The 22,264-nt window shown below is 38.1% G+C and overlaps 2 protein-coding genes across 5 annotated transcripts in view; both read right to left on the minus strand.

Moving 5' to 3' along the window:
• The window catches only part of si:ch211-191a24.3 (tensin-3), a 44,474-nt gene extending 28,688 nt beyond the window's left edge, over positions 1 to 15,786 (minus strand). For 2 of the 4 annotated variants that reach the window (XM_053242193.1, XM_053242192.1), the window contains exons 1-12: positions 15,604 to 15,784; positions 13,389 to 13,550; positions 13,242 to 13,292; positions 13,022 to 13,144; positions 12,238 to 12,302; positions 10,452 to 10,535; positions 7,500 to 7,609; positions 7,348 to 7,408; positions 7,192 to 7,267; positions 6,937 to 7,066; positions 4,623 to 4,700; positions 4,166 to 4,264 (exon numbers count right to left, since the gene is read on the minus strand). In XM_053242193.1, coding sequence (XP_053098168.1) covers positions 4,166 to 4,264; positions 4,623 to 4,700; positions 6,937 to 7,066; positions 7,192 to 7,267; positions 7,348 to 7,408; positions 7,500 to 7,609; positions 10,452 to 10,535; positions 12,238 to 12,302; positions 13,022 to 13,144; positions 13,242 to 13,292; positions 13,389 to 13,550; positions 15,604 to 15,648 — 1,084 coding nt within the window. In that variant the 5' untranslated portion in view covers positions 15,649 to 15,784. Of the gene's footprint in view, positions 1 to 4,165; positions 4,265 to 4,622; positions 4,701 to 6,936; positions 7,067 to 7,191; positions 7,268 to 7,347; positions 7,409 to 7,499; positions 7,610 to 10,451; positions 10,536 to 12,237; positions 12,303 to 13,021; positions 13,145 to 13,241; positions 13,293 to 13,388; positions 13,551 to 15,210; positions 15,242 to 15,603 lie in introns of all 4 variants that reach the window. The other 2 variants (XM_053242194.1, XM_053242195.1) reach the window with 2 other exon arrangements.
• Positions 15,787 to 19,347: 3,561 nt separating this feature from the next.
• Positions 19,348 to 22,103, minus strand: si:ch211-191a24.4 (uncharacterized protein LOC100150331 homolog). Its single transcript, XM_026944690.3, has 4 exons — positions 21,955 to 22,103; positions 21,649 to 21,754; positions 21,179 to 21,297; positions 19,348 to 20,520 (listed from the first exon to the last, which is right to left on the minus strand). Exons 2-4 carry the CDS (start codon positions 21,750 to 21,752, stop codon positions 19,865 to 19,867), a joined length of 879 nt encoding a protein of 292 aa, XP_026800491.2. The 5' UTR covers positions 21,753 to 21,754; positions 21,955 to 22,103; the 3' UTR covers positions 19,348 to 19,864.
• Positions 22,104 to 22,264: the final 161 nt, after the last annotated feature.

Below are 22,264 nucleotides of genomic sequence, written 5' to 3' on the forward strand. Positions count from 1 at the left end.
TATACAAATGTTTTTTATTGCATTAACATCTCTGCATACTCTATCTGAAATCAGTAGATAAGAGCTGTAAACAATAAAACCGTATAAAGAAAATCAGGTAGCTATAGGCAACTTTTCTGTGACAGAGGAAGAAAAGAAGAGAAGGAGTTCTAACCGTGCGTTCCTGGTGGTTCGTGTCCATTCTCTCGGACTCTTTCTCTTTGCTTCTTACTTTACTTCCTCACTCTCTCCGTACAGCTTCGCAGGGGCGGGCAGCTTGCATTCTTTACCATGAGGTGATAACAGCTCCCCTGTGTCGTCTTTTCTTTCCTCCACTTTCCTTTTTTCTTTCTCTCTTTCTCCTATTTGTTTCCCTACTGCCCCATTCTGCTGTGATATGAGTCCCTCCCTCTCCCTCTCTCTCTCTCCCTCTCGCTCTTTCCAGGTAACCCTGTGTGGTGCCTCTCTTGATGTAGAGGAGGATCCTAGCTAAGGAAACATTATTCCTCTTAGAGTAGCCAGCACAAGTTTTATCCACACACACACACACACACACACACACGACCTTGAGCCGTCCAAATATGGTGTGGGGAATGTAAACAGGAGGGTGGAGCTTCATGCTGGCAGAGAGAAAGGAGTAAAGAAACAAAGAGCAAGGTAAGGTCGTGACACAGGAGGCAAGAGAGAAAAAGTATAGAGAAATGGATGGATTGTGGAGGAGATGAGAGAACGTAAGAAGCGACTGAAGAAAAATATGTAAAACTGTATTCCACTGCATTACTACAAAATGTGACTCACAACAGCAAGCCGTTAATATTGTACATGTACATACAGTTCTATAAATTTGCCTCTCCTAAAATCAGGGCACTGGAATTCTCTTAACATCAGGCATCTCTAATTACACAGCGGTTCAAAACTGACTTACACAACCAGATGTGCATCAACTGTAAATCACTGCCCTCTGACAAACACACACTTGTGTTTGGGTTTGTTTTTTGGAGAGTGGCAGAGAAAAACAGGCTGCCTTTAAATATCCGGCCTGTTATTTCCTCTGTCTGGAGTCCAAAATGGGTCCAAAAATGTTTCACTCCCAAACGCTCACTCAGTCACATACAGATGGTGTGGAGTCTCCGTCAGTGGAAGCGCACAAAGCAAGCTGTAGTATTGTCTGTGTCTCACAGTTTCTCCTTATAGCTTTCTACAATGCTTTCTATGGCAAGAGAACTTCCACGCCTTTGTGTACTTAGGTGAACGTTACCATCTATATGAGAATAAAATGTTTCCTCTTTAGCTGTGTCGAGGTCAAAGGCAGGTTAAGGCAGCAAAATAATACAAGACGACAAGATCTGGTAACATTGTGACATTGGTGGAGATTAGACATAGTGGTAAAAAGTAACATTTCATTAATAGACGATTCATTCCTGTTTGTTACATGGCAGCTGTGAGAATAAAGGTTGCAACGGAGCATGGTTGTTGGTGCCAGATGTGCTGGTTTGAGTATTTCAGAAACTGCGGTTTCCTGGGATATTCACCCAATTTTTACGCAGAATGGTGCAAAAAGGTTTTTCAGGCAGAATTGCTTCGCTGATGAGGGACCTCAGTAAGACTACAGTAACTCATATAAGCACTCTTTACAATCATGGTGAGCAGAAAAGCATCTCAGAATGCACAACACATCAAACATTGAGGCGGATGAGCTACAACAGCAGAAGACCACATCAAGTTCACTCCTGTCTGCCAAGAACAAGAATCTGAGGCTACACTAGGCACAGACTCACCAAACCTGCACAGTTGAAGATGTTTTTTTTTTTTTATCTTCAACTGTAAGTAAATTGTTCGATATTCTTACAACTGAAACTTGCCTGTGTGAACTTGGCTGTGTTCTCTTCTCAACAGTTCATTTACTTCAGGATGGTTTACAGTAATTAGAGCATTTCGATTGAGTCATGTGACACAGTCACCAAGCCAGTGAGTCTGTTAAAATACCCCTATCCTCAAAAACAGGATTTTTAAAATATTAACTTCTCTTGAATGGCTGATTCCAACTGCAGAGATAATGTTTGGGTGTAGTCTGTTAGCACAGCACCAAATTCACTTTCATGTTTTACTTCCATACTTCCATAATAAATACTTTTGGAGCATTATTTAGATGCCATTGTACCAGGAATACTTAGCTGCAAAATGTGTGTTAAGCAAGCTAGCTAATTTTAATAAACAAAACTGAACAAAATTGTCTTTGTTGTTATAGCGTATTGTGACAGGTTTGGCTATGGATAAATAAATTATTAAGAATATGACATTGAAATTCAGATACTGAATTCAGATACTATTTGCCATGACAAAGTTGACTAGCAATGAATTATCAGGGAATTTGGGATGGTAGAAGGATGGCAGTGTTTCTAAACTGCTCATTGCTAGACACTGGCATTATAAAAGTGCCAGGATCTATGAACTGTAGACATTTTAGTTGTTTAGGTTATTAAACAATGTGTTGTATATGGATTATTTTAATGGTTTAAAATGATATCTTCATGAGTATTTTAAGCTGATGCACTCTCACATGCAATTAGTCACATTCTTCTTCTTTTTATTATTATTATTAGTAGTAGTAGTAGTAGAAGTAGCAGTAGTAATAGTCATAGTACTATGTATGTCATAATATGTCAACTGGCGGCCCCACCATATTGTAGCGAACTGAATTGAAGATGACTAAGAAACATAACGTGAAATTGATGTTTGATGAGTAGTCATGAATTACTCATCAATGGATAAGTACTAAATGGGAACTGTCGTCACCACTCTGTCATGTTAGTTGCTCCAGACCTTTGTAAGGAAGAAATTTTATGAAACGGGATCTTCACAATTTTTAGTCGAATATCCTTGACCTAGAGGATCATTCATTCATTCTTTCTTTCTTTCTTTCTTTCTTTCAATCGATTGAAACTCTTATCAAAGTTTATTGAGGTCAGGCATAATGATATGAAATGATAATGGTAAATGGTAAATGATAACTAACAGGCACATCAGAGTCCCTTCCTGTAGTTGATAGCTAAACATGGCTTGTAGCTCTGGAGGACAAAAGAGAGTCTGTCCATGGCTTTGTTTTGTGCCTTAAAGCCGTTTCATGTCTTAAAGCTACAGCTATGAGAATTCCAACAATATAGCACAAGAAGTGCAATTCAAAAAGGCCCAAGAGGATTTTGCAGGACTAGGGACAAACCATATGTTTCCTTATACTGTAGGTACGTAAATGATTATGTCAATATGTGTGTGTGTGTGTGTGTGTGTGTGTGTTTTGTTTTGTTTATTGAAAGTATGTGGTCCACATCTCCCTTGTAAGTGAAACATGCTTCCACATTAGTAGAACAAATTCTGTAAATATTCCCAGGATATTGGTATCAAAGGCTTCAACTTCCTGTAAACAACAACATCCCGAGCCCACTGACAGTGTACAGCATTTGTGTTTGCAGCTAATAAGGCAGTTAAAAGACTCAAGCAATTTGAAGGAAGTATCTTTTTTAAAATCATTCTTTAATACTATGTCCACTACTTTGCAATAGATATACCTTTGATTCAAGTAATTTCTTTTGATTTTACCACACCACAATTGTAAAACTGATATCAAGAATATCCATCTATTTTCTGTACTGCTTATCCTACACAGGGCTGTGGAGAGCCTGGAGCCTATACCAGGGGACTTGGGGCACAATGCAGGGGTCAACCTGAATGGGGTGCCAACCCATCACAGGGCACAACTGCACACACACTCTCTCACACCCATTCACACACTACTAACAATTTGGAAGAGCCAATCAGCCTAGAACGCACATGTTTGGATTGGGGGGACCGGAGTACTTGGAAGAACATGCAAACTCTGTGCACGCAGGGTGGAGGCGGGATTCGAGCTCCCGACCCGGAGGTGCTAACCACTAAGCCACAATGCCCCCCTATCGAGAATATAATTACTGTAATAATATCAATAGATCTCTTATGATCTATAGTATATGCAATATAAACAATATTCATGGAAGACACACAGAGCCCTTCACATGCTTGTGAACGGTCCTGATGGCAGATTAAACATGATCATTTTAAACTAAACAGAATATAAGAACGTGTGTGTGTGTGTGTGCGTGTGTGTGTGTGTGTGTGTGTGTGTGTGTGTGTGTGTGTGTGGCTACAGTACCTCTTGCTGTAATGTTCTCATAAGAGTCCCAGTGGACTAGAGGATCCAGAGTGTCGTAGTCAATGATAACTGCAGAGCTGTTCTTCCAGCCAACACTACCTTTATCAAGAGTAACTAACATCAGCATGACAAAGAACAGGACCATGCCATGTACACAAGTATTCTGATTTGTCTTTTTCCTGATGTTATAATCTACTTTAAACAGAAATATGAATATGTGTTTGTACCCTAAGGCGCACACATACAATCTTCCTGATACAACATGATACAACAACTTTAGTCAATCATGAGCACGATTATAGCTAAAGGAGCTGTTGCTTCATCTCCTTCTTATTCTTCTTCTAAATGTCCCTCAACGACATCAGTCGTAACGTACGACCAAAGCAATTTGTCTTATACAAAAAAATAATATATATAAAAAAAATATAACAATAAAATAACATATAAAGAGACTTACCTTGTGGAAAACCTGGAATTTTTGCCATATTTTCTGAGAAAACTACCTCCACCTCTCCTTCTTCTGGAAATCTGGGATCTAGGTTAGAAATAGTGGAAATAATTAAATTAGTTCAAAAGAGAGAATCATAAAATGTTTTACTGTTACATACAACCTACCAATGCTATTTCTTTTCTCTTCCCTTCTAAGTACTGCATTTTAATATCTAACTGTGAGGACAGTGCACATGAGTGGCTGATTAGTTAACTGCACGAGTGTGCAGGTGTACAGGTGTTCCTAATAAAGTGGATGGTGAGTGTATATATAAAAATTAAGATTATTAGTGCTATTGAAGTCAAGACTACTGTGGTATTCCTTTTTAGTAGTTCTCATGCATTAAGTGATGTTAAATCAACAAAACAAAAATGCAGGCCAGATGCAATTATTCGCATATGCAGGCCAGATGCATTATTCATATGCAGTATAAGTAAAAGCAGACCAGGTCTTTATAATATGCATTATAATCATTTCTTCATTAAAAATCTCCAGACAGGAAAACAAGCACAGGTCATATCCATTATGCTGCCCTGTTTTCTGGTAATGATGGTTTCCAGCAGACCATGTGGAGTGCTAATATTGGAGTCTGCTCTATATTTCAGACGACATCACAGCATTCTAGCTATGTGGACAGATGGTTTAAAATAGGGATGTAACTGAATACTATTTTTATTTTTGGTTGTATTAAACAGATAATATATTCTCAATGGATATAAATAAAGACATGAATAGACTCTTCACTATATTATTGTTTTGCCAGAAAGGTTTCACCTGGCATTGAGACTATTTTTTTATGTTTATATGTTTATGTGGGCCATTACGCTTATATACTTCTATTATTTGTTTGTTCATGGAACAAAAAAAAAAAAAAAAACATGTCACTTGATGCATTTACAGCATTTATTTATGACATGCTGACAGTGCTGGCATTTCCAGCTCTGTTTTTTTTTTCCCCAGTGTTTCCAGAGGCATATTCCCTTCTGGTTTGGGCCAAGTCCATTTCAAGTTTAAATCAAAATACAGATACAGATTTGAATATTTGGACCACTAAACAGATACAGATACAGATACAGATAGTGGCATTGCATTAAACACCCCTTATTTATAATATGGGCATAAAAACAGTATCAGTATCTTCATGATATACCATTTTCACTAAACTGAAGTTGAGTGGTCCTATTTGGCTGAACCTGTAATCATGTAGTGTAGCGTGTTTGTCATTGCAATACTTGCCCTATGAATGTGTTAATAGTAGATGAGCACAGAGCTAACACAGATAAACTCTCTAATGCTGTCACAGATAGCAACATTGGTTCTGTCTGTTATGTACTACACACGCAGTGCATGATTTGACAGGTGCAAAATAAATGTGTCTCTGGCTCCATACTTGATTTGTGTGGCAAATATTGTACAGTGTATGAGTCTTTTTATTATTCTGCATTTGTTTGTATTGTATGAGACAGTTACTGCAAGAGTGTTCAGAAATACTCTAGAGTAGTTCTTAAGTATGTGATTTGTTTGGTTAACACAAAACATTTCCTATTTTCTTTGACAGAAAGCAAGGACACTGCATCACATGCATCGTTCAAGTCCTTGCTACAGAAACAAAAGTCCAGCAGCTGGAGCTGGATCTGGTCCAACTCCTCCTATAAGCCTAACCATAACCCCTCACCCCTAACCCCTAACTCTAACACACACAACACTGTACAATATGAAACAACATATTAAAGATACATATTGTTTCCAGCCCCTTGATTTTTGGCTCAACTCCACAAAAGTAGGAGGAGCCGGATAAGGTCTGACTCCACCCCATTTTTTAAAATTTATTTATTTATTTATTTATTTATTTATTTTTGCAACAAGGAGTACCTGCATCTTTGAAGCACTACGAGCATGAGCCAAAACATTACTAGTGTGAAGTGGATGGAAGGGACAGGGCTTCCAGAGAGTGTCAGTTGATATCGGAGAGCTTCGAACAAATATCTATTGGCTCATCTGCCGTTTTTATTATGAAATAAAAACATTGGCGTAGGTCCCAGGGTATGCTGATGTTAAAATGTGGTAAACAAACAAAATGCATAAAGGTTGCTATTCATACAGTCTTTTAAAAATTTATTTTTTGATATTTCCTATTTCACCCCTCACCTGCAAACCCCGCCCCCTCTCCCCCATTCTACAGTTTTTTGGGTGGCACGCGCCACAGAAGGACAACCAAAAATTCTATCTTTTCCCTCTCTGAAGTGCATGATTTCACACATCCACTACTCAGTGTGTGTACCTTTGTTTGCAAGATCAAGGTCCTTTTTGTGGAAGACTGAAGGGTGTCCTTGAAGAGTGCCTGTGTGGAACTGTATGCGAAACACAGCCTCTCTGCTCCTCTTTGCAATGTTCTTATAATAGCATACAATCTGCAGAAAATATGAATTACCACTTGCACAAGCCAAATGAAAGGTTAAAAATGCAGTGCCACTTAAACTACAAAACATTAACAATGTATGAGTGAGTGGCCACCTAGAACATGTCATTAACTCACCAGAATGTCCCCTTTGAGAAGCTGTGGTGGTTCCAGTGCGAAATACACTTTGTCTGTCTTCCCCACAGAGACCTGACTGAGAGTCACACACACTGATAATGATATTGCCACATCACCACACATGGTCATTTTTTGTGTAATGTGTATGCATCTTACTGTATTCCTGTTGTGCAAACCAGCTGCATGTCTTGGTATACTCTCACAAACAGTCCACATACTAAAAAAGACAAATGCTTGAAGATTCAGAAAGTAATGCATTTAATATGTTATTTTGGTGTGTCTTTGCTGTGTGTGTGTGTAGCTCTTGCCTGTGGGGTGCAGATTTGGCATGTGCTTCAGAGAGATGCAGTGGAAGAGGAGAGGAGAGGAGTTTATCTTTATCTGATGGGCCAGGAGCTTGCCAAACATCTGCACATACCTGAATCACACACACTATCCTCAATCTCCCCATAGCACTGCAATGAAATTCTTTCAGTATAAGCACACACAGGTTAAAAGCCTTGAAATATCTGATGCCTCTTAAGAAAAACAAGGGACTGGATTATGCTTAAGATGTATGACATAAAAATACTTTTTTTGGATGAAAGCATTAAAAAAAGGAGAAAGATTAAATATCTGACACAGAGTCTACAGTCTCTGGAGCTGTACTGGAGGGATGGAGCAACATTCTTCCAGAAGTTATTCCCTCAGTTCATATTTTGATGGTGGTGGTGAAAAACATGTCAGACCAAAATTTCCCACAGGTGTTCAACTGGGCTGAGATCAAGTGATTATGAAGACCATAGAATATGATTTACATCATTTTCATCCTCGTCAAACCTTTCAGTGAGCCCTTGTGCCCTGTGGTTGGGGGTGGAGTTATTCTGTAAGAGACCACTCCCTTCGCGATAGAAATGTTTCATCATGGGATAAAGCTGATAACCTTGTAGAATAACCCTGTATTGATTGTGACCCTTTCCTCTAAGACAAATTCTGCCTGGACCACATCAGTATTTCTGTGAGCTTAAAGTATAGCCATAAACTAAAGCTATGAATTAAAAATGTATAATTATCTATTCAATTGAATCCCCAACTATAAATGTAGAATAGGATGATTTTAGGGAAAAGAAGGGCTAACAGAAACTATTAAACTATATGCCCTAGGTGTTAATAGTGTGTCTAAAACAGTATAAATATAATATTTCAGATTAGATTAAATGATTTCTACATTCCGGTGAACATTATGAAAGGCTACACTGGGAAAGTATTTTTTAACTTTGATATCAGGTTGTATGCAGGGTGTACTGCGCTAATCAGTTCTTGCCTTAACTAGGGAAAAGACGACGGAAAGTTGACTAGTCCACTACTCTTTTTAAATTTTATATATAACTAATCATCTAGTAAAAAATCATTAGTCATACAACCATATAAACATATGTCATATAATATAATATGATAAGCATATAATAAACACATAAATCACACAATAGTCATATAAGCTTTATATCTGTAAGCTTATATACAAATATATAACAGTAACAAAGAGATTTAAGAAGACCTCACAAGGAATGATAAGTACATACTGTATATAAATGTCCTTAGTCTCTCATCTGTGTTGTCTTTGCGCTCCATCGGTTTTTCTTTTTTCAACGGATCATATCTCTGAGGGTTTTACGTGATTTGGAGCCAATCACTGAATCATGGTGGACGTGTTTCTAAATCATTTTAAGTCTGCAGCAGATCGTTGGTTTTAGGGCGTTCGTGGCATTTCAGAGCTGTGACGTGTGAGCATATTTACACTGTACAGTGGCGTGTGTGGAACATGGGCAGTGGCCCTGTTATGGATCTGTTCAAACGCTGAGCAGAAGTTATTTTTTTGCAAGCTAGCATGAACCGAATGAAACAAGGCATGTGGACAAGTGGATCCTAAGCCATGGCAGCAAACTACCCCCTACAGTATAACACAGCCCCAGGAGTCAGGCCTGTACTGTTCCTGCATATCAGTAGAGTTCCCTGTGATTATTTGCACCACTGATCTCTCAAATGTGCATTTGTCTTTGTAATGAGAGGTTTATGCACTGCAACCTGGCTCTAATGCTCCTCTCTGTGTAGTTGTGGAATGACTGTTCTTGCTGAAAGTCTGATCACCTCCTTCATTAACATTCTTAGTCACCTAAAGAACAGTTGCTCTTCTGCTGTACTGTATATTGTACTAATGCACAAGCATCATGATAATTAAATGTGCATATTTTCCACCTTATTTACTAATGTCTATATGTACATGTCACTTTAGCCACTGTTTAGTTTTGCTGTTACCACCCCAAAGTTGATTATTTTCCTATAGCAGCACATCCCAAGATTCCACTTATACCACAGTGATTTGCCAACATTAACAATTTTTAAACATTATTTCATCCATTTGTAGTTATGTTTAATTTTGTGGAAGATTCGCAAAACAATTTAGTTCCTGTTCTCACTTACATTAGAACAGCTATAAACGGTCATTCCTTCACCATCCTCTTTTCGCTGATTTGAAGTTACAAGACAACCAAATGTCATGTTACTGAGAAACCACAAATCTCTCTGTCCTGATGACTTGAAACGTAAAGAAACAGCTTTACCTCTGTTTGATACAAAGTGCTGACACTGGAGACTCCTTCCAAAAATGCAAAGCATCTCGTCACAGAAAACGTAGTATTAGAAGTTTTAGAATGAGTGAATTAATTTTTTTAAAAAAGTGATTTGGCTTGAAGTTGGACTACTGTCTCAGCCATGCTGTTATAGAAAAATAGCTGATCAACTAGAACTCAACAGCACTGTGGTATATGTTTTATGTGCCATACAAATAAAATGTGCAATATGCAAAAGATGTTTAGAGGCAGCTATCAAAGCTACAGGTGGATACGTTATTACAGAATACTTATACTGTTATTACAAGATCACTATAAAACATTCATCAAGGGAAATGCAAGCTTTTGAACTTATATCAGAGTGAGGAGCCTCTTGCATTTGCATTCTTAGACTGAAAGCTGAAGGGTCAATCAGTATATCACAGAAAAAGGAAGTAGGAAAAGTAGAATGAATGTTCTCTGTCCTATCCTTATGATCTGACCTCAAATCACATTCTGGACATTCCCCCCTTATAACCCTTTGCTCTTGTGACTGATCTGCTGCTGTAAGAAGCCTAAACTTCCTGTTTCTTTCTAATTTTTTTTAATGAAACTTAGAGTATTGCTCCACTGTAAAAATGCCTGTGTGATAATTAGAGAGAAAATGTTTGCCTTTTCTGAGAAGGAGTCATAAGGGAAGCCATCTTATCACTGTAGAACCGTTTCATGGTGTAGCAGTCTAAAGCCTTCTCTTCGCTGAGAAAGAGAGAGAGAAAGAGAGAGACAGAGAGAGAGAAAGATGGAAAGGTCAATTAATATTATACAATGAGAAATCAACAGATAGATACTGTAGATGTGCATACAGGTAGCTAGATGATCATTTAGGATCTCATATAGTTAATGCAGTAGTACAGTATGTATCATATATCACTTTAATGTTGTGTGTGTTATTGAGCTTTCATGTAGCTACAAAACTGGCAAGGAGCAGGCATTTGGATGTCACGTGGCAACCCTCCCACAAACAAAACAAAACTGTGGCTCAAAGTTCATCCAAGTAGCCTGTTAGCATTAAGCTATACCTGACCTATCAATCCCTCTTTGCTTATTATAAACAATGATTCAGTACAGTGTTTACAATATGTATTTATATGTATATCAGGGGTGGAAAATAGTTGTACTTTGTTACTATATGTGAATACTTGTACTCTTACTTAATTACATTTATATTTCCAAGAAAAACAAACTTTTTCTTCTTACATTTTCATTTAGATTTTCAAAGTACTCATTAAATTCATTTTAATTCATTAAAGTCTCTTCTTTTCTCATCGAGCCAATGACTGTATGTTATACTTGTATGTCAATTCAATAATCTCAGTTTAACACCCAACCACTTCAGTTTAGCATCCAATGAAGTACATCAATGTAGAAAAAAACTATTTTGTGCTATAGCTATCGGTGTGTGTGAACATGGATAAGCCACCGGATTGCAGTGTGGAACTTGAGGATGAGCGCTCCTGGCCCTGCCTCAGTAAAACATTTCAATATGGTGACTCATATAAAATGTGGTGTCTTGTTTGCCTCGCTAGAAGGCATGACCTACATCTAATTGAAAAAGAATGTTGAGGTAAGTTTTGCTCATTTGCAGACATTAACTGGTTATATTTAACTAAGCTGGCCTGTTTTCATCGCTAATGCCAGGTTAGACTAGCTTTGATTCCAGCAGCTAACATGATTGGCTAGGCAGCAAGTCATATTTGATTTAATGGTAAATATTGGTTATTTAAATGGTATTTTACTTCTGATTAATTCATTAGCGAACTACGTAGTGTTAGTCACGTGTATGACCAGAGATTGAATGATGTTTTCAGGTAAAATAGCATAATTTTAAAATAAAAGTCATCTTCAAACAGTTTTAGATTTGTTTTAGAAACAAAAGTTATTTTTCACATGAACATATGACATTAATTTAATCAGTTAAATACTTTATACATTTTAATACTCCAGTACATTTAGTATATTTATGGAAGTGGTATCTCAGTGGTTAAGATGTTGGACTTCTAATCAGATGGTCATGAATTCAAATCCTAGCACTGCCACTGCTGGGCCCCTGAGTAAGACTCTTAACCTTCAACTGCTCAGCTGAATTAAAAAAAAGAGAGAGATAAATATAAGTTTCCTTGGATAAGGGCATATACCATAAATTTGAAAATTAGCAACTTTTTGACTTTCAATTGAGTACACTTTTTGTCTGGATACTTTTAATTGAAAAAGATTTTGACACATTATCTATACTTTCACTTAAATATTATTTATCAGTACTTGTTCTACCCCTATTTAGTACTCTCTCGGCTGTGTGTAAAATTCTTGGTCTATATCATCCTAATTGCTTAAAATGTGTTTGTAGTTTAAGACTTGCTAGTGTACATGACAGCTTGAATATGTATAATGTTACTTTTACCTGCTCGAGATGCTAGGGAGGTTGATGTAGGATGAAATGACTACTCCTATCCGGTCTTTTGTACCCTATTAAAGAAACAGTGAGAGAATGTATATGTGACTCAGCATACTTAACATTGCATCATAGAAGTACATTGTCTCTCTCCATGTCATACATCACATTCATTATCACCATTGTCATGATGTAGGCATGATCCTAGATTAACTCTCTTATTCTCAAACAATATATATTATATACTATATAATATCTGTATATATACCGTATTTATTTTGCTATTTATTAAAAAATTAATCCAAAATCTTGCTCAGTCATATTATTCTGGATGATCTAAATTTTAAGCTGATATCAGGTGTCACCCAGAAGAAGATCCCCTTTGAGTCTTGCTCATTATGGATCTAACTCTACATCCAGAAAGCTGCTTCGTGACAATTGTGTTTATTGTTAAAAAATGCTGTAGCAATACAATTGAAACTTATTAATGAAACATATTTCATTCAAATGGAATCACCTCTGTGATCCTAACACAGATTGCTAACTGTTAGCTTTGCACTGTGCTAGCATCGCTACTGCCTTAAGTAAACAATAACATAAGAGCAAGTAATAAAAACTGCATTTGGTTGTGGACTCAGACTTTTGGACCCTACTGCATTAGGAAGGATAGAAAGCGTCCATTAGAGAACATTCAGCGAAATCTGTGGAATAGTAATGATAACTAGGGATGATTGCCAACAAGGCCTGGAAGAGAGGGATATGGAGAGAACAAAAAGATGGGCTGAGGGTTTACCGTGCAGTGTAGCAGGAGGACATGCTCGCTATGAGTGCTGAGCCAGTTCTCGATGCTTTTACACATAGAACACAGTAGATGTAGGGATGGAGCATGCTGTTCAGGCCAGCCAACATCCAGTACCTGAGAGAACACACATATATAAATGAAAGAGACACATGGTCATGTAGTGACCAGGTTTTAAATATATCTTGCCAACGTTCTGAGTTGTAGACTTTACCCTGACGTTTATCCTCCTTAGCTCTTCCCTGGGCTCCGAGAGGTTAATAACCTGCCATCAGGAAAAACACAAGACTTTTTTATAACACTGACTCTAACACTGACTCTATTAAAAAAGTGGTGTTTGTATAAAACTGTTTGTCTTCACCATGTAATTGTCTGAGTGTTTGGACTGCAACATCTGTGTGATGTTGCGTAAGTTGTGCAGGTAGGTCTTCTCTGGGCATGTCTGATTGAAGGATACAGCAATGATGCGTTCTGTGATGTAGTTCAGGTCAAATTCACATCCTTCTGCCATCATTGCACTGCTCTATAATAATAATAATAATAATAATAATAATAATAATAATAATAATAACAGGATCTGTTGAGTGGCTCCATATGATAAACAAAAAGGTTAATATATAGTTAGACGAAAACTCCACCCTGAAACATGTTAAATACATTCACTGACCACTTTATTAGGAACACCTGTACATTCATGCAATCATTCAGTCAGCCAATCATGTGGCAGATACAGGTCAAGAGCTTCAGAATGGAGAAAAAATCTCTAAATGTCTAAGGGATTTCGAATGTGGCATGGATTTGGTGCCAGATGGGCTGAGTATTTCAGAAACTGCTGATCTCCCAGGATTTTCACAGATAACAGTCTATTGAGTTTATACAGAAGGGTGCAAAAAACATCCACTGAGCAGAAGTTCTACAGGATGAAACACCTTGTTGATGAAAGAGGTCAGAGGAGAATGGCCAGACTGCTTCCAGCTAACAGGAAGGCTACAGTAACTCAAATAACCACTCTCGTGATAAGCAGAAAAGCATCTCAGAATGCACAACACACTGATGCTTGAAGTGAGTGGGCTACAACATCAGCAGACCACATCAGGTTCCAATCCTTTCAGTCACAAACAGGAATCTGAGGCTACAGTGGGCACAGGCTCAAAACTGGACAGTTGAAGATTGGATAAACATTTTCAGCAATCTCAAACATAAGTGATGGCAAGTCAGGTTTCACTGTTAGCTCCAAAAAAACAAAAGATCAAGAGCTTCTATTCTCACTCACCATTTTTCAGTGACATTTAATGTATTAATGAGAAATCCAGTATAGAATAGGGGAAACAACAAATGTTGGATTTAAGGTTCCAGAATGCAATGCACCTATACAACACAGTTGTGCTGAGTTACAGCTTCAGTTCAGCTAGTTAGCAAGCTACGACTTGACAAGCACAGTGGCAGTTATGGCAGTATTAGCATGAAACTTTCATCTTTCATGCTAATACTGCTAATACTTCAGCTGAGTGACCAGATGAAGAGATAAGAGAGCAAGACAGACTAAAGCAATAAATGCTGCTGCATCAGTCCCTTTGGGCAGAGATAAAGCAAGGCTTCCCATTCATGCCACTATCAGCAGGTAGTCAAAAATCCATTGTGGGTAATGTAGGCCTCATTAACCAAAGTGAAAACAGACTGACATGTTGATGGTTTTGAAGACATTTAAGTGGTGGATCCTTCTTAACACTGCAAGTACTGCAAGGCTTATTCATATAAAATATAGCAAGCTGCGGTTTTACTGAGCTGTTTCCTCAGGTCATGGCTAAAACTAAGCTTGAAGTGAGAAAAAAATAAATGAACAAGTTATGATGCTTCCTGGGTTGAACATTGCTACCATTTTATCTTTATCCTCACATAATCGTTATAAAAATATCTGTGCCAGATTTCATAGGAAGGATACTTTAATAGATCTGAAGAAATAAAGCAGAACATTTAATGACCTATTGAATGTCATACCCTCATAAAAGGAGCACAAATTCTTACTCGTACACATTCTTGTTTTTTAAATTCATTAAAAGCAGACCATTATGTATAACTATAAAACCTACTTGAAAACACATCCTTACACACACTCTTTATGATGAAATGGAATTATGATATAAAGTATGTCAGTCATAACGTGTCTGTAGTGAAATACATACACAGTTCAGCTTGGCTACAGACCAGTCACACCTTATGAGAACACAGGAAAGAAAAGAGCGTCTAAAAACGATCAGTCCAAATGTTTTACTTTCTTTCCTCACTGTCATTATTGTCTCCAGAGTAAGGGACTGCAGCTCATTAATATAAGATTGGTTTCACTTTAAAGTTGAAAGAAACAGTATGTTTTCTTTTGCTGTACATAAGCAATCTTCTCTCATTAGTGTGTTCGAACTGGTTACTGTTTAATGCATATATTCATCAACACTTATATCATCACATTATCTTATATCTTATATCTTATATCTATCAACATTATTGGAGTCTTGTTTGGATGATAACAATGTTGCATATAGAACAAAGTTCAGATTCCTGGCTAAATACATAGAGCTTACCTGGATTACAATGGGATTACAGTGTTTGCAGTCCCACAGGATCATCCACTGTATTCAGCCAGTATAGATGACAAATGAAGAGGAAAGGCAAGAAGGGGAGATGAGGACAAAAAGAGGAACACGCTCTGCACGCCGCATGATACAGCTCACATGCACTTTGGCCAGCATTCTGTATGTGCGCATGTTCTTCTGTTGTCAGCACTTGTTCTCAGTAAGTATGACTAAAGCAAAGAAGTCAAGATTAAGGGACACACCCCTTGCCTATTATACCGACGTTACTCTGAGTCATACAATAAAAAGAATACAGAGTGCACCGCTTTAGTGCTAAATATTTTATTTTATTCATATGACATTTCAATTAGTAGTTAATGATTCATTATAGATTAGCAAGTTAATTCATCAAACTATACATTAATTTACTACCAGCTGTCAGGAGGTGCACATGGTAAAAAAAAAACATTTGAATAAAATCTGTCAAGTATCAGGTGGTACTGAGGTATAACCTGTGGAAGGAGATATGAGTGATTATGAGAATAGAAGAAGCTTTATTGTACTCAGTAGAAAACATGGCACTGTGGCAAATAAAGATCTTTTTGTAGCTGGGTCATAAAGTTAAATATTACCTATCTTTTGAAGTATGACTGACTAAACTACTAAATGTTCATATTTATATAACTGACAATATTTCAAATTTCACTGCTGCTTCAAATACAGTACTGAACAATGCAGAAATATTTCTTCTTGCATCCATATTTTTCCCTTTAAAAATAGAACTATAGTGTGTTCAGAACTGTTACACAGTTTTTAAAAAATGACTGTTCCAACAGATTTCATTTCACCAGGTATAAACAGTTGTTGCTCGTATTTGTTGTTAGGAGAGATATGTAGTGTTCTTCTTCTTCTTCTTCTTCTTCTTTCGGCTGCTCCCGTTAGGGGTCGCCACAGTGGATCATTGGTCTGCACATTTGATTTGGCACAGGTTTTTGTTTATGCCAGATGCCCTTCCTGATGCAACCCTTATCCAGGCTTGGGACTGGCACTGGGAGTGTACTGTCTTGTGTAACCCTAGTGGCCTAACCACTAGTCCTCCAGGGACCCACAGCAGAGACATGTAGTGTACAGTCAGAATTTATTGCTAAATGTCTTCTGTCCTATAAGCTACACCTACACTATGTGGACACCTGACCATCACACTCATATGTGGTTCTTCTACAAAAGTTGGAAGCACACAATTGTCTAGAATGTCTTCGTATACTGTAACATTACAATTTCCCTTAACTGCACCCCAGACCTCCTCACCCAAAATCAGTGCCTGACCTCACTAATGCTCTTGTGGCTGAATGATCACAAATCTCCACAGCCACGCTCCAAAATCTAGTAGAAAGCCTTCCCAGAAGAGTGGAGCTTATTATAACAGCAAAGAGGGGACTATCCATATTAATATCCATGGTTTTGGAATGGGATGTTCAACAAGCATATATGGGTGTCATGGTCAGGTGTCCACATACTTTTGGCCATATAGTTTAAGGGTCTGGTACATTTTATTAAAACATGTGCCCCAGAACTGCTTACTTTCACAGAACAAGAAAATCTTGTTCACTCACTCACTGCATCACATAAAACTCTTTATTAACTTTTAAAAACAGGATTCCGTGAAGGTTTTTCAGTCCAAATCTCATTATGTTGCAGCGTCCAAAAGCCTGGTTTCCCGCTGAAATCTGGCACACATACATGAAAGTGCTGAGAGCCAGTCTGGTGGCAATCTTCAGTATCATGAAGCTTGTGGCCAGAAAACTATACAAACAATATCAGCTGTTCTGTGTCGTCATGCAGACGGATCCCCCGTTTCACTTCTGTATCTTGACTACAGAAAGTATTCAAACATGACAGACATCATAACATCATCCAAACATTTTAAAATGACTTCTGGTTGGCTTAAATAAGCTTTAATATTTATAAAGTTCATTGTATTGTATGTGGATTTGGCTTAATCTTTGATTTTCTATTTGATTTTGTCTTTGAAATGATACAACCACTATACAAGTTTGCCTCGCACCTCTGGGGTTGGGGGTTTGATTCCTGCCTCTGCCCTGCGGAGCTTGCATGTTCTCCCTGGGCTTCTGGGGTCCTCCGGGTACTCCAGTTTCCTCCCCCAGTCCAAAGACATGCGTTGTAGGCTGTTTGGCATCTCTAAATTGTCTGTAGTGTGTGTATGTGTGTGTGTGTGTGTGATTGTGCCCTGCAATGGGTTGGCACCCCATCCAGGGTATCCCCTGCCTTGTGCCCCGAGTCTCCTGGGATAGGTTCCAGGTTCCCCACAACCCTGTGTAGGATAAGCGGTACAGAAGATGGATGGATGGATGGATGGACAACAGCTATAATTAATAATTAGTGATATGTTTCATATTGAGAAAATGGTCCATGAATGAAAAATATGGTGAGGTAATTCCTTAAAGGATTACTTCTGCGTAGAAAAACAGAAAAGCACTTTACTGAGCACTCACTTATAATGGAAGTCTTATAATGGAAATATATGAAACACATAATTTGTGGAACGCATTCATTAATTTTTCAGCCCACGATAGTAAACGTGTATAAATCAGTCATGTGGCTGGAGGTTTCAGGAGCAGATGGTTAACAGCAGCAACTCAATTTAATTCAATTTGATTTGTATACAGTACTGCTTTAAAAAGTAGAAATTGCATATAGATTTAACTCAAACAGAAGCTAATTCTATTCTTATAATATTGTTAGTGGGTTAGATCACAAATATGATCAGTTTTAATAGTCTCCCTTGTGCACACATTGGAAATTATGCAGATATTGGTAGTCACAATTCATTTGAATGTAAAGATCCCAGTCAAGAAAGTTCACGCTGCCGATTTGTGCATGCGCTGCTCACATTTCTCCTTCTCTGAATCCATCAATAAAAAGAACAATCAAACTTGCATGCCCGAGAATTTCAGCTGTCCCAAATTCTTTACCAGGAATAATAGCAATTCTAGCAATTGGTTAACGACTAGTAGCTAAAACTAAAGGCGCTGTCTCAGTTTCCAACTGAAGTGCCTCAGTTTCTGTCTTATTGCCCAGGGATATCACAAAGCTTCAGAAAAGGACAAATAACCAACTACACTATATGGTCAAAAGTATGTGGACACCTGATCATCACACCTACTCTATATCCCATAATCTCAGGAGAGTTGGTCCCCCTGTTGCTGTTATAATAACCTCCATTTTTTTAGGGAAAGATTTACACTGGATTTTGAACATGATTGCGGGGATTTGTCCATTCACCAAGAGCATTAGTGAGGTCAGGAAGTGATGTCAGGAAAGTCGGTGTTCCAGTTCATCCCAAAGGCGTTTAGTGGGGATGAGTTCAGGGCTCTGTGCCGGACACTCAAGTTCTTCCACACCACATTATATGCAAGTTGGGAGTAAAAAGGTTTTCCATTCTTTTCTCAGAACAAGTCAAATCCTCTCAAAGTGGATTTGTAAAGCATAGCCATGGTTCAAATTAAAATTATTATATTAACAATATTATAGTTCTTATATAATAGAACTATTATAGTATACTATTATAATTATAGTAATTAGACTGGTCACTTCAATTGAATGGGATTAATTCAACCCCAAATAACCCAGAAACAACCAAGTGTCAACTTAGATGTGATGGAGAAAGTTCAGGAATAAATATATAGATTAAACAGTCTACACATTTAAATAATGAGCCTAACATTTGCATAGTTGGATTATGTTCATAAAACTATATTTATTCATTGTTATACTGTTTAATTGATTGTATTAATTTATTTAACACGTGAAAGGGTCCCTGGCTGCAAGAAGTTTAAGAATCCCTACTATAAGATAGATAATTAGGCAGTCATGGCTAGACATCAGGTTGAAAAAATAAAAACATTTAAGTATTCAAACCAGTGTGAACAACAAGTGTGTGCTGCCTCCTGCTGGCTGCGACATTAAAAGGGTATAAAGCAACCCAGCAGAATTCTTAATAACAAAAAGAATTTAAGATCTAATGAACATAAATTTTAAAAATTAGCATTTACTTTAACATATTTACATTTTTAATACACTTATTTACTGATTCACAGTTTTTGTCTAGACAAATGCAGCTTATAGAAGTAGATTGTTAAGAAAAGATATTACTACACTGTGCTTAATCAGTTCATCGTACGGTTGTTATAAAATGTTAAAAACAACAACAAAACATTATATCTATCTAGTGTCATTTTTGATCTGAAGCTCAGATGGAGATGCCTGACTGGCGGCTACTGTCATGGGTATTGTGTGGTCGTTTAGGTCTCTCTGCTTCATAACGGACACGCTCCTTATTGTACTGGTTCACATGTTGAATTGTTCTAATAGTAAAAAAGGCTCCCACGGCATATAAAATGGCCGTTATGATGCCAAACAGTGCCACAGCTGCATCTGCACCACTCACATTACAGTTCATCCAAGTCAGTCCGTTACGTGCGTAAAGTCGTTCACGCGTTAAACACACATCCGTCGAGTTCACCTTGATCACAAAATGTAGATACAGGCCCACTGCAGTGACATACGCCACTGCTCCAATCAGCTGGAATGCAAACTGACCAATCAGGAGCTTCCGTGAAAGCACATGGGCAGGTTTGTTGCCCGACATGACAAAAAAGAGCGAGAGCACGCCGAAGGTGATGCTGAAAGCCAGGCCGCCATAGATTCCAGGAGCTCTCATTTGTGAAAACTGCATGTCAAGGTCTCGCACCTTCTGAAGCTCTGTCCCTTCAAACGGGATGACAACGTCGACGAAACTTCCACCTCCAAAATTCGTAGCCGACATGCCTGACAGCGTCACGTAAGCGGCCACGACACAGAACAACACCAACAGGTTGCTCAGAAATGCGCACATCAGCACAACACCTGAAAAACACAAAGGTGAAAAAATACAAACTTACAAATGAGAATATATATCTTTCAGATAAGCAAAAATAACAAAATAATGATTTGTATCCAATAAACCTAGCAATACAAATAATAGTAAAGGAATGTTTGGATGTGTTGGAGAGTGGCGTTATAGAACAACTATTATATTCAAATCAGTCTGCTGCAACCTGAGAGCACACAACCAGTTAAACCAGCTTAAAAGAAAAAGGAAACATATGCAGTATCACAGGGCGTGGTTATGGCATGGAAAACAAACTACCTGTGCTTTAAACATCAACTCACTCACAGCTTTGCTTACTGGATGATATATTAAATGGAGATAAGTAAGATGAGCTCAAAAAATTACTGGTGGCGGCAACATTTCTGTTGATATGACATTGTGATATATTAATATTGTGTTGCAATTTTCTGAGTTTTGTAAATATTGCCAGGTTCCCATTTTTAATCGCAGTAGGAACTAATTGGAAGATACAACCTTGGATGGATTAGTTGACTTTTCCCAGTTAAACACCAAGTTTTTGTCAATGTAAAAATCTCAGTTTTCATAAAACCTTTTTACAAAATACTGCAGTACGCATTGTGTCATTACTGTCCATCTCTACTGCCAAGCCACACTTAAATTCCAGATACACACCCCTCCTGGAGCAAATGTGTGCACACTTCGATCCATGCACTTCTTCTGAAGTTGACCTTCTCCCATACTGGGAATGGGATGACTGGTTTCTGCTGCTGTACTGGGTCCTAGTAGATGGTCTGGTGGAAAATAAGTTACTTGAGGAGCATAAGAAATGGTATGACAGAAACACAGAAATGATATGATGCAAACAAACATCATACAATTGCTTTTTACACATTCGTACGTGAAAAAAAATCCTACTAAGTGTTACAAAGTCCCATAATTTGTCTGATAGGATCAAGGATGAGGAAATGGGGAGGAATGTGTATACTTCCTGGAACTAATTTTCTAAAATAATTATCCAAGGTTGTAAAGAAGCTGGCAAACCCAAACAAAAGGAGTCCAGCATGAAGTGTTAGGTGGATACTGATGTAGAAATGTCACATTCGAGTGAAAGTGTAAGAGTGTGTGCTTGTGGATTTACCCACCTGCTGCTGGAGGATGGTCGCGTCCGTTGTTGCTGTTGTTGACTCTCTCTGTAGCCCCCTCCGTGTCTCTCCCTGCGCTCTCGGTGGCTTCTGGCCTCACTCATAGCTAAAACACACACAGCAGGGAACCGGAATGTCAAGCCTTCAAGTCGCATTTTTTCACAAAAATAAAAAAGTTAACGCTACACTTAATGTTTCTCTTGAGCCAAAACCTGAAGTCACCTTACCAAGTCACCTTACATATATCAGTTTTCACAAAACACATGCAATACTTTAGTTAAACAAGTGCAGAAAAGTACAACTTACTAGCTATGACGATGATACGGTCATTTGTTTCGTGTTATAATCCCAAAACTCCAGGTTTATGTTGGAGGAATTTCGCTCTGCTGCCTTCCGTGAAAACCCCGAGACCGCTTCTGAGTCTCGGTCACGTGCTGAGATTCACACCTGGAGAAGGGGCGGGGTTTAGGTTGTAGCGCTATATAAGCTCGCGCTCGCGGGCTCGTTGATGAAAGTATAAACTTCAGGTCTTTAGGCTAATGGCTAAGGTATTAGATAGCGGAGTTTAGCTCACTATAGAGCTAAGAGTCAGTCATTTGAAAATTTACACTCAGTC

This window comes from Pangasianodon hypophthalmus, chromosome 19 (assembly GCF_027358585.1).
Source record: "Pangasianodon hypophthalmus isolate fPanHyp1 chromosome 19, fPanHyp1.pri, whole genome shotgun sequence".
NCBI lineage: Eukaryota > Metazoa > Chordata > Actinopteri > Siluriformes > Pangasiidae > Pangasianodon > Pangasianodon hypophthalmus.